The sequence below is a fragment of the Equus quagga genome, chromosome 8, assembly GCF_021613505.1.
Source record: "Equus quagga isolate Etosha38 chromosome 8, UCLA_HA_Equagga_1.0, whole genome shotgun sequence".
Lineage (NCBI taxonomy): Eukaryota > Metazoa > Chordata > Mammalia > Perissodactyla > Equidae > Equus > Equus quagga.
In genome coordinates, this window is record NC_060274.1 from 35,938,715 (window position 1) to 35,955,890 (window position 17,176).

General features: G+C 37.6%; 1 protein-coding gene across 1 annotated transcript in view; it reads right to left on the bottom strand.

Annotated features, from left to right (window-relative positions):
• The window catches only part of VPS41 (VPS41 subunit of HOPS complex), a 177,852-nt gene that overhangs the window by 133,804 nt on the left and 26,872 nt on the right, over positions 1-17,176 (bottom strand). The window contains exons 3-4 of the mRNA XM_046669630.1: positions 7,465-7,572; positions 1,317-1,394 (exon numbers count right to left, since the gene is read on the bottom strand). Of these exons, the coding sequence (XP_046525586.1) occupies positions 1,317-1,394; positions 7,465-7,572 (186 nt within the window). The remainder of the gene's footprint in view (positions 1-1,316; positions 1,395-7,464; positions 7,573-17,176) is intronic.

The window sequence follows — 17,176 nt, forward strand, 5'->3', positions numbered from 1 at the left end:
CAAGTTCTTTTTTCAAGGTGAGGAGACAGGAGTAACACCACATAAAAGGGGTCTGCCCAGCAGCAGCGACACATTTTATGGATGGCAACTGAAAGACCAAACGCTTACGTCATTAAGATGGGTGTCCAGTGTCCAGGAGGTAGATGAAAGATGGCCAAAAGTATATTCCTCTTGCCTGGAAGTGATGCTAAAGCAAAACAAGAACTCACAACTTTCCTGATCTATCAGTATGATTAGAGCACATAATTCCCTTTCTGGAATATTCCAAAGGTTCTACCACCATTTGGCGGTTCCGTTTCTTTTAAGTAAAACAGCATCCCTTTTCCTTTCATATGCAATGTATCAGCTCTAGAAACTGTGGTTTCCTTTATAAACTACACCAATACCTTATGATGGCTCTCACAACAGTGCTGACGCCTTCTTCAAAAAAGTACTATCTGCCCCCCTGAAACGATCCCCTTTTTCATCCCAAATGTTCACATTCACACAACCATGGGTGCTCTTGATGCTTTCAAGGTACATCTTAAACACTAAAACCAAGCTTCAAATTCAACATTTCCTCAATGATTCTAAATCACAATTAAAAAAACAAAAAACTTCATTCTTCAAATTCAATCAATATAATCCCCTAAGAGACCAAGCATAAAAATACTCACATAAAATACTAGTTTTATATATTTAGAAGAGAGAAACTGAAGCAGCAAGGTGATCAATCAATTTTCAATGACATTCGGCATCTAGAGAAGATGATGGGGCACGTACTTACAACTGACACTAGTCACCAAATGAGAGGGTCCATGCTGTAAAGAGTCCACAAACGCCCAAGTACGTAAATTAGCACGAACCCTGGGCCGCCAAAGCAGAACATGTGCGCTTAATCACTGCGCCACTGGGCCGGCCCCAATATATTTTTTTTTAATAACAATTCACTTAGACATTCTGCACTGTTACAATTTAAAAAGAACACACATAGGAATATTTTAAATGCTCCATTTAAAGCCAAATGGATGACAATAATTAACTAAAGAATCGCAATTAAATGGATTCATAAAAAGAGATTTTTAAAGGGAGTTTGTATATAAAAGATACCCAGCCAAAATATATAACATATACATATAGAGCTCTTTCTTTGTAAGTCCACCTCTAAAATTTTTAGCATATACTATTAAGTTCAGAGTTATACTCTTAGCACCCTATCATTTAATTGATAAAGATCCTTCTTTCTGCTATTAAAACAAACAGCTAAAATTAAGATCCTAAGGCACACATTTTTGCATGAAATTCAGCTCATACATTATTTTATACTGTATACTTACTACATCAAACTTCTGAGTGATGTTCCCCTGGACATCGAGTAAATAAACCTTGCCATAATGTGTGCCAAGTGCCAAAAACTGTAAGAAGAACAGAAGGGTCAGTTTATTAGCATACCATTAATACACAATTAGTAATAAAAGCATTTTCAAAGTCAAGACTCCTTAATGTGTACGTGATCTGCAATGCCCTGGAAGATATGTGTTCCTCGGAGGAGGTTTGTCTCCAGCTTCAGGGAAATAACAGAACGGGGCCTATTTTATTGTGATAGTGCAAGCTAGCTGTCAGAATGACTCATGAGGACCCTCATCTACTGACAACTAATGGTGTGTATGCGCTCTGTACACAATGCCTGATGGACTGAGGCAGCAAATTAAAATGCAGCTGTGAAAGCATGACCAACCTACAGTTGAACTCAAAATCAGAAAGGAATGATTAAGAAACTCACCTTAATTTATGGCAAATGTGTAAATCTGCACTATCATTTAAGTTCAACATAGACATACACACACAAACAACAAAGTATTATTTTTTAGAAAGGAAATCCATGCCATATAGAGAGATAAAAATACTCAGATGTACTTATACTATTGGTTAGCATTAGAATGCCTCTGGAAAAGTTAATGTATAATATGGAGTATAAATGTTTATATTCTAATGCAAAAAAAATCCTTTTTTGTCACAAAAAAACTACTGTGCTACATACTCATTTTATGATGTGAAACTAGTTCATAACTCCCACTGTTCCTTTAATTCTCTGAACTAACCCTAAACAAACCAGAAGAAACTTTAGGACTACCTGAAATACGACATGAGATTTTTCTCCCTTTTTATTTCTTTACGCATTACTCAAATAGTTCCAAATTCTCTATATTTCACTGCATGTTAGCATGCTTCATTGCAACCTATAATGAAATGCTCAAATTTACAGGCACTACTAAGTTTCAGTCAAGCAGCACAATCTTTAAAAAATAACCCTACAGAAAGTCAAGATTTAAAAGGATTTCTCAAAATGGAATGGCTTAAAATGAAATTTCAGTCCAGGCACTTAAAATATGAAGCTACATTAAAGAGGAGTCACAAAAAGGGAAAGAAGGGGGTTCATTAGAAATTCATCCCCTGCAATGCCTTTCACTCCCTGCAAGGTTGCCTTTTTTCAGGAAGAAAAAAGTCCCCGGGGTAAAAAAATCAATACTGGTTAATAAAACATCAGGTGTGCAGACATAACTAGGTATGACGATTCCGCTGCACAGGCCTGCCTGAATGCACCAGGTGCCACGCCGATTACTCATCCAGGGCAGACAGCAAGCCGGGTGAAAACAGGATGCCTGGGCCTGGAAAGGGAAGGGGAAAGAGGGAATTCTGGAGGGAAATTAGCCTGAATATTTAAACCAAACAGGGATGTTTCCTCCGAAGCAAAAGAACATTCTAATCAGAAATAGAGGACTGAGATGGTTGCAATTTTTTCCCTACAGTTACACTCTGACAATATTTGAATACAAAAATACTACATAACACTAGCTAAAAACAAACAACACTCCACTTCATTCTGAGACCATCTATGGGAAAAGAATGGGTCTTAAAAGCTCCCTGCACCCCAAGTACTCGACAGTATTGATTCGCCTCATAAATATTGTATTTAATTTGTTAGAAAACCAAGGGGGCTTGGATCCTTAAAATGCTTTAATACTGGGTCAGCCTCTGACCCCTCTGGGAAGGCCGTTCTTGAAACTCCAATTATACTTTATTTTTTCGAAGTTTTAAAGATTCTGTGCAGGGTACTTTACCGAAATATTAATGCCTTCCCTTTTTCTTTTTCCAAAGTTACTCATTTCATTCAATACTTAAGATGGAAAGGAAACACAAGATAGTTATTTTGGTTTTATAGTTTCAACTTAAAACTATACTTAAGAATGTTTTTGGAAAAAAAATGCAGTGGTTTTTATGACAAGCTTTTGTTTAGAAAAATATTTCATCACTTGGATTAGATAAACTATTGCTGCTCCTTTTAGAAATAAATAACTTCATGTGCCCTTTGAAGAAACCAAGTTTGATAAGCCAATCATACAGGTCTTAAAAAATTTATTTAACTACCAAAATCATTGATGATTCATACTTCCATTTGCTAATGCTTTCAACTACTTAAAAGACAACAAAAAATGCAAAATTGGCCAAAAACCACAAATGTAAATACAAATTCTTTAAATGTGACTCTCCTTCCAGCCTTTAAGTCTTGCAGCTCTTTTATAACTATTAATTTTTTTTTTCCACCTAAGAGCACTTAGTATCCAGGATGGGCAAATAATAACTGCAATTTAATCAGCCACTTTTGTGTTTAATTACAGAAACTTGACTCATTTTATAAACTATCAGATCAGGCATCAAATTCTTTTTCTGAACCCTCCACTAGCATAACTGATTCTACTCTGAATGACTGGACTTTTTGTCAGTAAACAAGTAGGAGAAGTGATAAGCAGTCCTTTGGACACCAAAAAGGAAACAAGAAATATCATATTTCAAATATGGTCAGCTGTATAATATCGTCTATGTTTCACATAGCGTTTTATAGTATTCAAAGCATGAGAGCAAGGAATGCCTTCAATACACATGAGGAAATAAGTCCTGAGAGTAGAGGTGACTTCCCTGGAAAGTCAATCAGTGGCAGTGCTGGGGCCAGAATTAAGAGCTAAAATACTCTCAACTGGATCAGAAACCTGATGAATAGAAAGATGGGTCTCAGATTCAGAGAGCATGTTCTAGAAGTTAGCACTGATTACAAAGCCCACTCTCAAGCTCCTTGGCCAAGTGGTTTGAGTACAGTGTTAATAAAGTTTGATGTCTTGGCAGGCAAACTTTGTTCCCCATTTCATCCATTCAGTGGTCCATTCAACACACAAAAAGTATTTAAAATATGCTCAGATAATAAGCAAGCGTGACTTAAGTGGGGACGGTATAATGAGGGAGAAAGATATAAAAAATTAACTGATTAAAATTAAATTTAAAGACTATGCTTAAAATGCAAGTATCTCTAAGACTCTATGGAACATGAGGGGTGTCAGCTGCACTGAAATGTGAAGGAGAGTTAGACAGCAGACATGGAGGCAGCTTGTGGTAAAGACCATTTCAGACAGAGTGGATGTGATGTACTCCAAGGCATGGGGTCACATAAGGAGCTGGACAAAGTCAAGAAATTCTAAGTAGTTTTACATAGCGGAAACATCCAGTTTGTGCCCAGGGGAGGAGACAGGCAATGGGAGTGGAAAGGTTGGTTAACAGGAGGCACTTGAATAGTTATGGAGAAATGAAGGTAGGAAAGCAGAGGAAAGGGGGGAGGACTGTCCAAATCATGAAAACATCAGGAAGCCAATAAAGAATTCTAGGAAGGAGGATTACACGATCAGATTTGAATTTCTGCAAGATTACTTTAGTAAATGAAGTGTTATGAATGGACTAGAGTGAAAGCAAATCTGAAGGAAGATAGATTGGTTTGCAATGTGTGCATTAGTCCCAGGGAGAAATGACGAATGTCTGAACTAAAGGACCCTGGGCTTAGGATGGGAGTAGATTCAAGCAAGTGAGAAGGGGGTGGAATCCAGGTAGAAGAGATGTTGTAAATAGGGACAGCCAAGCATTGCCACCAGAGCACCACACTGATGGCAGAAAGTGGTAAGACATAAGGCCAATCCTACAAGGGGGCAAGATCTTAGAGGATCTTACATACCATACTGAGGAGCTTAGACTTTACTTAGTAGATAAGGAAAATTATACATGGGTTTTAAAATTTGTATTTTCGAAAGATCACTCTGGCAACCAGATGGGAGGCGGGTTTGAAGTGGAAAAATTAGAGGCACATGAGTACAGGCAGGCGAAGATGAGAGCCTAAGCTGGGGCAGGTGTGGTAAGAAAATCACCAGGATTTTGGGGAAGACTGGGTGAAAGTGGACAAGGAGTCAGCTTTGGCTTAGGTGACAAAGGAGATGGTGATGCCACTAAATGGGATAGAGAAGAAAAAACAGATGCAAGGTTACAGGGAAAAGATAAGTTCACTATGGATGTGCTGCATTTCAGGTAAACATAGAACAACAGCTGGAACTGTTTAGGAGGCACCTGGATAAATAAGCACGCTACTCTGGGGAGCATCGGAGTGTAGGTGTCACAGAAAACATGACATTTCAAATCAAGAAAAGTAAAAATCCAGAAGAAATGTAAACAATGAACCAAGTCCTGGGAAAACCAACATGTAAGGGAAAGGGAGAGGTAAAAAGCAAGTGAAAGAACCAGAAGGGAGTAACAGAAATGATCAAGAAAATAATGAGAATGGTGCCATGATAAAGAAGTTTCAAGAAGAAAGGTGAGATGCACAGTTTTAAAAGCAGCAAAATGTCCATCAACTGGTGAATGGACAGACCAAATGTGGTATGTCCATACAACAGAACACTATTCGGCCATAAAAAGGAATGAAGTACTGATACATGCTATATCACACATGAACTCAAAAAATTATGCTAAGAAGCCAAACACAAGAGACCAAACAACATATGATTCCATTTATATGAATTATCCAAAATAGGCAAATCCATAGAGACGGAAAGTAGATTAGTGGTTACCTAGGGCTAGAACAGGTCTGACTCAGGACATAGTATGTCTCTAAGAGAGACGGGAAGTAATGAGGGGAGGTAAAAACAACAGTGGACAAAAAACGGTCCTTGAACAGAAGGAAGAAAACCTCCTGTGAGTCAGGATGGGTGTAGATTCAGATGAGGTGGGAAAGGGGTCAGGAACTGAGGTTGATCATGCCTGAGAGATTCAATTATCTTAATTAAATGGAAATGACATCATCTTCTGAGAGTGAAGGCAGATAGAGGACTAAAGGAGCTGATGAAGGGCAAATAAATAGGAGCACTTTTACTGACACATTTACCGGGACATGTGAATCTGTACCAGCAAGTGCCTGGCTGGCTTGGTCATCAGAGCACTGACTCAGAGTTCAGAGTGAGGCTGAGGGGCACAAGAAAGCACACGGATGTAAGAGAATTGAAGATGCTGGCAAAGTTAAGTTAGGACGGTTAACCACTTGATAGAGACAGAAAAGAACAGAGAAAGAATGAACCAGAGATCAGGGCGCCACAAAGTTACAAAACAGGCTTAGTGGGAAAATTAACACAATATCTTGAAGGATAAAAGGAGTCAACAGAGAGTATACTGAAAGATCCTCAAGTTACAGGTACTGAAACCATCCAGGGTGTGGCCTTAAAGGTGGAGATGAAAGGGCAGACGGGAGAGTCCCTGGAATTAAAGTAGGTTGAAGAACTGCAAGGCCAGTTCTCAGGGGGCGAAGGGAAGTGACAAGGTAGTTGGGAGATGGCAGCAATGGGAAGGGCTAGAGGTGGGGCAGCTGAACAGTAGGCGTCTCAAAGGAGGGGTTTCTGGTAAAACAGAGAGCAAATGTTCTATTAACATGCTGAGTGAGCACAGGAATCTGTTTACAATGGAGTGAAATCCGAAGCAAAACGGAATGGGGTAGGAGCAAGGAGAGGATGAGGCTCACAGGGAAGAGGAGAGCAATGGGTGAAACTGCCTGGCCTCCAGTACTCCGACCACGACACGGAAGGTTTTGGTCCAAGAACGGGCTCAGGGTGCTGTACGATACTCAGCGTCGACTCAGAAAACTGGTGGGGGCTTTGTTACGACGAAGACGCAGATGTGGATTAATTCATTCGTGTAATACATAATTAATAATTTGGGGCTTGTCGATTGATTCCTAATGCTTCCAACGTCATCTCTTCTATTCTTATGAAGGCACTGAGCCCCACACTTTTTCTAATCTTAACACTTTCCTACTCTATTCCTTATGATTTGAGGAATTAAGCAATAGAGTTTCCAAGAACCACTTGCTATAAATCTTTCACATCCATCAATATCTAAATTCTACTTGATACACTCTTGCAACGTGTTGTGTGAGTGCACACGATTACACATATAATATTTTTGGTTGTTTGGTTTTCTTGTTGGTGAGGAAGAAGAGAGGAGGAGAGGCAGGGAGATACAATTACTGTAAAAATCCACCACCAAAAGCATCTGGACTCCAAGTATAAACAAACTTAGAAGAGACATGACTTACAGAAGAATCCTCTACAAGGGCTACCTTACCTTGTCATGGACTGTCATGCAGCTAGCTGCATCCTTCTGAAGGATTTCTGTCACCCCGTTGGAAAGCCTTTCATACTTCAGTTTGGGTTCCTCTTCACTCTCTTCTTCCTGCACAAAAAGCAGAGAAAATGACAGATATCACGGATTTATCCGAAATACACTCAAAATACACTTCTTAAGGGCGAACCGGAGACCGTTCCCTCAATGACTGTCAATAACTACAACTGTAACTAAAGGTTAAGAGCTTCACGTTTCATTTTTCCAACTAGATGTATCAAAACTGCTACAACTTTACTGGTGGAATAAATTCAAAAGTTGAAATCAAGAATATACATACTTACTGTCAATAGTAATCAACTTTGGCTTATTAAATACTAAACTGCCTGGCCCACTATGCAGACATTTGCCAATAAAAGGCATGGGGGAAAAATACCTGTCAGCATGATCTCATGGGCAAGAAACACAGCAATGACATAAGAATACAACAAATCTCTAAAAGACGTGAATTTTGTATTGCAAGATTATAAATATTTTTGTCAGATTTGAAAAAAATCTAATTTTCATTAGAAAAATATAACTGCAAAAACATTAAGTCAAAGTGAAAGAAAATTTGAAACTTTCTATAATGGAAAATATATACTTACCCTTCAGATAAAAAATTTTAATATTTATTTTAAATAACTGATAATCCATGCACAATCATTACTTTAGTTCATGCTAGAAAATATATTATTTACTCTCATCTAAATAAACCTACCTATGCATTAAAAATTTCTTAATCATTTTATAAGTATTGCTATTCACTATTAACTTTATATGTTCAACCTCACTGTTGATATAGCATCATAAGATATCCCTAATCCTTACATTTATGGAATAAAGTTAGGTTGACTTTAGATCAACCTAAATTGATCTAAAACTAAATTGATCTAAATCAAATCTAGATTGACTATAATGGCCATGACTTAATAAATCAAGGATAGTTACAAATATCATTACAATCACTCAAAAAAAGATTTTATTTTACTGCATCGATACGTAATGAGAAACAAAAAAAATGTGCACATGCTGACAACTATGATATGCTAAAGCTGGCCAAAACAGAAGTTCACAAAAATAATCCACTCATTGAGATTTCCTTCAAAAATAATTGTATGGGGGCCAGCCCAATGACGGAGTGGTTAAGTTCACGTGCTCTGCTTTGGTGGCCCAGGGTTTTGCCGGTTCGGATCCTGGGTGCAGACATGGTACCGCTTATTAGGCCATGCTGAGGCGGCGTCCCATAACCCACAACTAAAATACACAACTAGGTACTGGGGGGATTTGGGGAGAAAAAGCAGAAAGAAAAAAAAAAGGAAAAAGAAGATTGGCAACAGTAGTTAGCTCAGGTGCCAATCTTAAAAAAAAAAAAGCTTAAAAAAAAATAGTCTTCACCTCACAGCTAACCTTCAAGTAGTCTGAGGTGCAGCAATGCTCTCACCACCATAACTAGAAAGGCTTGAGGGAATATACAGCCGCATCCGTCTAAGGCGTCAATTAAAAGGCTGCTGCGGCAACCTGAACTAGAAGGACCAGATTTCAAGGTGGTGGAGAAACCACGGAGGTGAGTTGGCCTTCCACAGCCATTCTTCCTGGAGGTATTTACCAATTCTGGGTGCAGGACAGGAGGCTGAGAACCCAGCCTCTGCCTGGGAGGATGGCCACTGCTAGGGACAGAGAAAGCAGTGAGCTTTTTGATAGTTGTGGGGACAGAGTGACAAAACTGGAGACCTGAGGGGCTAAGATTCCAGTGAGAGAGAGAGGCAGAGAAGTGAGCTTGTTACACAACCACTGTTCCCCGAAGACGACTGGCCGTTTCCAAAGCTACATAGAGTGTGAGGCAAAAAAGCTAAACAGAAAGCCTCAAAAATGCAAACCAGCTGCCTTGAGGTGCCGAGAGGACAAGAACTAGAGTCTGGTGCCATTGGGAAATGAGGTCCTGGTGAATACTGCGGGGCCTCAATCAGAACACTCCTGGTCTCCAGGGGACACGAAAAGTAGCTTACCAAAACTTCAGTCTAGCTTTGACTCAGTTCAATCCCCGACTGGAGTAAGGTACATAACCCCCAAACATCTGTCCAGTAAGGCAAGGGTGACTCCTTGGAGAAAGAAAATCACTGGGGCCTCCACAATTTTTCACTTACAATACCGAGAATTCAATAAAAAATGACCAGGTTTGCCAAAGACAGGACCAAATGACTAAAAATCAAGGACAAAAACAAGACCATAAAAACAGACACAAGGGTGAACTAGATACTGGAGTTAGCAGAAAAGCACTTTAATACAATTATGACCAGTATGTTCAAAAAAGAGAAAAAGATGGAGAAAATAGATGAAAAGATAGAGTTTTTGAGAATGGCAATCTGTAAAAAAGAATCAAATAAAAATTTTACAACTGAAAAATGTAACTCAAATTAAGAACTCAATAGATGGTTTAACAGAAGATTATCAAAGCAGAAGACAGGATTAGTGAAATGAAAAACAGGTAAAAACATATCCAAAGAGAAGTCCAGAGAAGAAAAATGGATGGGAAATAAAGGAAGGAATGTATGAGATGTATCGAGCACAGTGAATAGGGTTAAGATGCTTTTAATTACAGTCCCAGAAAGATAAGGCAAATGGGATGGAAGAGAGGCAGGAGCAACACTTAAGAAGATACCAACTGAGAATTATCCCAAACTGATAAGACATCAATCCACAAATTCAAGAAGCTCTCCAACCCTGAGCAGGATAAATAAGAAGAAAATCACACCCAGGTGCATCATAGTAAGAAGAAAATTATGTAAAAGAAAAATGACTTGCAGAGTACTATGAGCTGGGTCTACTGAAAACATTAAAACTGACCGGACACACCAAGCACAGACCGCAAACTCATATGCTTACAAAGTCTTTACCTTTGGGGCACAGATTTGCATTTTCACATGCAAGGGGGCTAATGTGTGGATAAATGGAGAGGATGATATATCAAACATCATTCTATAGGCTTAAGATCAGATATCGCATTTCATCCTGACTTAAAAAAAACAAAACTATGGTGAGTTAAGTATAATTATCCCATTTTACAGATTTTCAGTAAAAACTGAAAATCAGAAATTTTAAGTAATTTCATCAAGACACATACACAAAGCCAAAAATCAAATTCAGTTATGAATGCTCTAAAGTCAATGCCTTCCTTGTACAACACACTACCCAAACTCCTATGAAAATATCACAAATCACAACAGAAGCCTCCACAATTTTTATGCCTACAAAGAAATTTAAACTATGTGATCAACAGGAAATGTTTTAACATGTGTTTATTTAGCAGGTGCATTAGTTATCTATTGATACATAACATATTATGCCAAAATTTACTGACTTAAAACAAAAATACATATTATTTTACAGAGTTCCTGTGGGTAAGCAATACAGGAGCAGCTTAACCAGGTGGTTCAGACTCAGAGCTCTCATGGGGCTGCAGGCAGGATGTCAGCTGGGGCTGCAATCATCTGAAGGCTTGACTGGGGTTAAAGAATACCGATTCCAAGATGGTTCATTCAAGTGGTTGGCAAGCTGGTGTTCGCTGTTGGCAGGAGGCTTCAGTTCCTGGCCTCATGGACCTCTCCACAGGGCTGCCTGAATGTCCTCAGGACATAATAGGTGGCTTCCCCCAGAGTGAGTGATCCAAGAAAGAGCAAAGTGGAAGCCACAATGTTATATACAAGCTAGCGTCCGAGGTTGCACACCAACACTTCTGTAATATTCTATTGATCATACAGGTCAGCCATGATTGAGTGTGGGAGGGGGTGACACAAGGGCAGGAATACTAGGAGGTGAGGACCACTGGGGGCCATAGTCAGGCTAGCTACAAGAACAGTTAGAAAATTTTAAAAGCAATAAACCTAGTTTTAAAAAAATCAGTATTCATGTCTACTGATGAGCTGTCTTAAATTTTCTTCTCCAAGTATGCACAAGCTATTAGTTATTAAAAGAGTAGTAAAGTCAAAGATGATGTACCTGCTATTAACTTTCCAAGAATAATTTTAAGAACAAATAGTAATAGAAGGAAGCATAATAAACATGGCTATCTCAAGACATACACTTCTTTAAAAAGGTAACTATGATAGTCAACCCAACCCAAGGAGCTGTTACATGTCAAAAAGTGACCTGTTGCTAAAATAAATGTGAAAGAGCTAATTAACCAAGTCTAAAAACCCTGGAAAAAGAAAAATTACAAAAAGCAACAAACAGTTCTGCTTATGTACCTCCAAGCAAGACATAGAAATCATTACCAACAAGTTAACATTAAATGTGGCAAAGATGATATGTGCATTCTGAAGTAAACGTGTTAAATACAAATTGAGCCCTGAATGTTAGTCTTTATAATAAGATGCCACATCTTGTTCCAGGCTGGACATCAAATGCGCATCCAACGTGAAAAGTTAATTCCACCCTCTTGACTATTTTGCATAAAAGCACTCATCCTCGGACCATTAGATAAAGTTACTGTAAATAAGGTTTGCCTGTCTTATTTATAAGTGAAAACTAAATAATTTCTCTCACATAAATATACAAAAATAAATACTTTCACAATACAGTTCACTGAAGCATTCACGCTAGGCTTCAAAAACCATAAATAAAACGAAAACTCCAATATTAGGCACTTGATGTAACATTTCACGCTTTTCTGACAGGTATCTTATGTTAAGTTAAAAGCAAGCTAAAGGTGAATTTTTAAGGTATTTTTCTGCTTGCTGTAAACAAAGAAAATGGAAAGTAATTCAAATATACAATTCATGGAGGTTACTGTATTGCTACAGACTTATATCACATTTTAAATAAAAAATATTTTTAAAAATCAAGCAGATTTAATATAGAGCTTCACTACAAAAAACATCTAAACAGAAAAAAAGGGTTTCATGCAGTCTGAACTTCCATGGAAAACAATCCAGTGCTAATAAAAAGCAAATCAATAATTTTTGTTAAATTTTAATAATCCTGCAAACCTACAAATAAAACCATCAACAGTCTGACTTGAGATGACAGTTAACTGCGTTTCTATGACAACCTAGTGGAATAGTACAAGTCCTGACTTGCAGCTAAGCAAAGATATGAACAGAGTGACATTTACCCATACAAGAAAAATTTGCAGCTTTCCTTTAAAAAGAATCAATTCCTCCACTAACATGGATTTTCACTAAATGTATAGCACTTTTAATTAAAGACAAGTCCTTTAAATCATCATACAGGATTCCAGAACATGATCTAAAAGTAAATTTCATATCAGAGTCATTCTTAGTGAATTTTGAACTTAAAAGCAAAAAAAAATACTTTGGGGGATAACAAATTAAGGCAATTAAAGATTTCTGCCTAAAAAACTATTTAGTAATTTGTTACCAACACCATAGGATAAAAAATAGGAGGAAGTCCTGTCACCTTGGACTTGCGTACCAAAAAGAATATTACACTTCTCACCTGATAATTTAAAATTCATGTACAAGAAACATTCTTTTGGTGTTTATAACCAATTTTTTAATTTTAACTTCATCCATACCTTTCACACATCAGTACACTTTACACACCACTGTTACAGTCCAAATGAAGACCTGAACTTTACTTTTGAAAAGTGTGTGTGACATGAATTCTGGAGGTTAACAGATCATTACATTTTCTATTGTTAATATTTATATAGAACTTAAAATTTTGTTTTTGGATAGCATTTCTTTATTAAACTCCAGTTTTGTCCTGTTTGTTTTGTTCACAGAACAAAATGATACTAGACATATTGAAGGGGAGAGGTGAGATTCTTATAAAGCCCAAGTTAAGCTAGTGCGAAACACCACCATTGAGCACTGCTGGACAAGTCAGCCTCGCTCTTTGGAGATGGCCTTTATCCCACGCAGCTTCACCCATCAGAAGGACCTCAGCTGAACCTCCAGGAATTCTCAAGAGATGGTTTACTTGGTTTCATGTCATCAACTATACCTGACTAGGGGCAAATCCTTTTAATAAATATCCAATGTTTTGAAGCTAGAACTATAGGGAACACTAACATCCTCAAAAAGAATTCTCATTGCTTAAAAAGAAAATGCAGTTTGAACTTCCACAGTAAAAAACTAAGTGTTAATAAAAAGCAAATCAATATTCAACCATGGGTATGATGAAGGTATAAAATAAAGGCTTTCCTCCTCTAGAACATTCTTTCTAGAATTCCAATTATCTTAAGGAGAAATGAAATATTCAAAATTAGTAATCAACTTTATAAGTTTAAGATATAAAAAAGCTATAAAAATCTAATATCAGAACATCTGAATTTTAGAAAATGTGCATTTAAAAAACTTTCTCTTTACAAGTAATTCACCTCATATGGAGCCCATGATATACTAAAATATTTCTCTTTGATCACTGTTGGAGAAGATAGAGGGAGAACAGAAAAATAAAAAAAACCAGTTGCTTCCAAAAATAAGACTTTTTTTAAAAAAAGCAAAATTGAAATTATACTGCAAGTCAATCAAAACATATAATTTGAGTCTCAAAAATATAATTAACAAACTTTTAAGGAACAGATCTATTCACTACAACACAGTACTATCAACAAAGGCAACATAATCAAGAACTATATATTATTGTACAAATAATATACAAACATACATTTACTTGAAACTATAATGTTATCAATTAACGTACATGGACAATATAGGACATCTCCAAATATATCAATCTTGAATTTTTCCAGAAAGTGTAAAAGAGATCTATGATGAGAAAAATCTGCACACAAAAAAAAGACCCTAAATGTAAGATTCAAAATTAATCAAGGACTAATGACTTTAATTAGCTTTGTATTGCCCACCACTCCCCCAAATGAATGTCACTTCCTTAAAAGGGCAAGTGCGATTATTAATTATTGTAGCCTACAGTTCTATTACAGAAAGATGATTTTATTTACACAAAAAGATGATTATCTGATAGGAAAGATGGTTTCATATACCCTTCTAAAATGTCAAAACATATCAACAAAACTACATAAACAAGCCAAGAGAATAACTTCTGGCTTCCATTAATAACACAAGGTATTATAGCTGCCTCAATGACCAAACTTTTTAAGAAAGTGACATGGAGATAATGGAATTCATCTACAGTAAAACAACTGTAGTCAAAGCTCCCAGGATGCCTTTCCATCAGACTGGTGACAGGTAACCAATTATGTTCTTACAGGAATGCAAATAATGCTGTTAAATTTTTGACTTTCAAGCAATATAGCTATTACTGAAAACATATATTAACCAAAACAGGTAGCTGAAATTAGGAAGTGATAAATGTAATCTAGATGACATCGGTCTACTTTTTCATATAGATAGAAAATTCAGATGAGTCTACTCATATCCATGTATTATTTTTAAAGGCATAGAATACATATGGTTAAATAAGTGGTTCCCAACCGGAGTTCATTTTGTCCCCCCGGGACATTTATTTGGCAATGTCTGGAGACATTTTTGTTGTCACAACTGAGTAGGGGGAGAAGGTGCTACTAGCCTCTGGTGGGGAGAGGCCAGGGATGATGCTAAACATCCTACAATGCACAGGACAATCTCCCAGAAGAAAAAATTATCCAGCCAAAGATGCCAACAGTGCCAAGGCTGAGAAACCCTGGCTTAAGTAAATTTCACAAGATTAAACATTACACACACATTAAAATCTGCTTTCAAAGACTATTTCATAACAAAGGGAAATGTTCTCAAAACATCTTAATAGGTGAAAAAGTAGGTCATAAAATCTGCTTTGCATGATCCAAATTTTATTGAAGAAATATTTATACACATGTGTGAGAAAAATGAAGAGAATAACACTAAAATAGTAACCTTTCTGAGCTTCAGTTTCTTCATCTGAAGAATGGGAGTGACAGTGGGTCACAGGGCTGCTGTGGCCAACACAGAAGATGGCAAATAAAAATCACTACTGTGAGCTACTGCCAATATTTTCTCAATTTTCTACAATAAACATGTATTATATTTACTGTAGAAATAAACACTATTTTTTAAGCCATTGTTCAACATCCTCTTCAAAACCTTATATCGCCTTAACTAAGATTCTATCTCTCAAAGCTGCTTTCCTTACCATACACTTTGACTAGAAAAGTGAGAAAAAGTTGGAACCTCTAATAATTGCAGAGCTCTACTTAAGATTCACAAGATATGCAGTCTTCATAAACCCTGGTCTCTCCTTTGCCCTGTAGCATCTGAATTTCATGTTCAATTCAAGGAGGAAAAAACAAGGTGAAGGTCCCCATGCTCCAAGCCACATACCATAAACAGGATCAACTCCCATCATTTAGTTTATATTGGGAAAGCGATAAGAATATATAGAGGAGGGGAAAAAAAATGAGAAAAGCAAATAAGCTTTTCATTTCCTTCCAGCCATACGGAATAACCTAAGCAATCTTCAAGATAAGCCATTCAGGTGGACAATTTCCGCCACTAAAGCCCACATAACCCTCTTTTCCTTTCTTCCCAGTATCCCCTGGCGATCACAAGATCCTCAGAAGCAGGGTTTATGCTTTTCCATTGTTCTGAACTTCACCTGACAAAACTGTGGGTACCTCACAAAGACCAGTGAAAACACAAGTATGCAGTAACAGCAGACCAAGTTGAGTAAGAAGCTTTACTAAGACATTTGGATTTCCACACAGGAAAATCCAAATCAGAGAATATCAGCCAAGAGGACCCTCAGAGATCATCTAAACTATGCATTATTTGACAGACACGGGGGAGGTATGTGGGTAGAGGCACCAAACAGAGGGAGGGGGGTTGCTATTCAGAAAAAGTGTAAGTTAAAATTATAGAAAAATGCACAGAAATCAAGCTCTATCCTCTTCTAACAGTAGGAGCAAACAGAAGTCCTGCAAACTCAATTTTCATGAAAAATTTACATTTATTTATAACTTATATGTCTATCATTATATGAAAAAGGAAAATACTACAGTTCCTGAAATTATTTTATGTTTTAGAGGAGATTAAATACCTCTCCAGCATCTTCCAATTGCACATTCTATATCCAAGATGCAAAGAAGCTCTCACTAGCCACGCCCACCGAAGCCTCTGACAGGTTCTCAAAACTTCTCATGAAGAAACAGAGGAAGATAAAAACTCATGATAGCAATAAAAACTAAGACGAACTGTTACCAAAATCAAGGAGACGCTGATACATATGCTGAATATGAATCTGAACTCATGACACACCTTGACTTGTTTCATGAAAACGTAAACCACCTGAATAAAAGGTAGAAAGCTAGCTGCTTTCTAGCTCTGTACCCATGACTCAGAGCCTGCCCCACTCGACCAGCAGACACCCAGCCCACCCCCGAGGGACTGCTCTCCAGAAGGAGGCGACAGTCTGCAGCCTCTGCCCACCGTTTCTCCACAACTGCACTTTCGGCCCTGGCCACCAACTGTCTACGTCTTTCTTCCACCGGCCGACTCTACAAGCCCCTAACACCTTGACAGCACATTATCAATGGTCTAGGAGCCCTGGCCTGACCCAGAGAACAGAGAGCAGGAAGGTGGGCCCTGCAGGGAACCAGAGAACACTAATAAAGGCAAAAGCAAGAATGCACTAAACAACCAGAAAACCGAATAGTTAATAAGTCCAAGGGTTACTACTTTTTGTTTTAATTAAGATTATGATAGTTAACAACCTT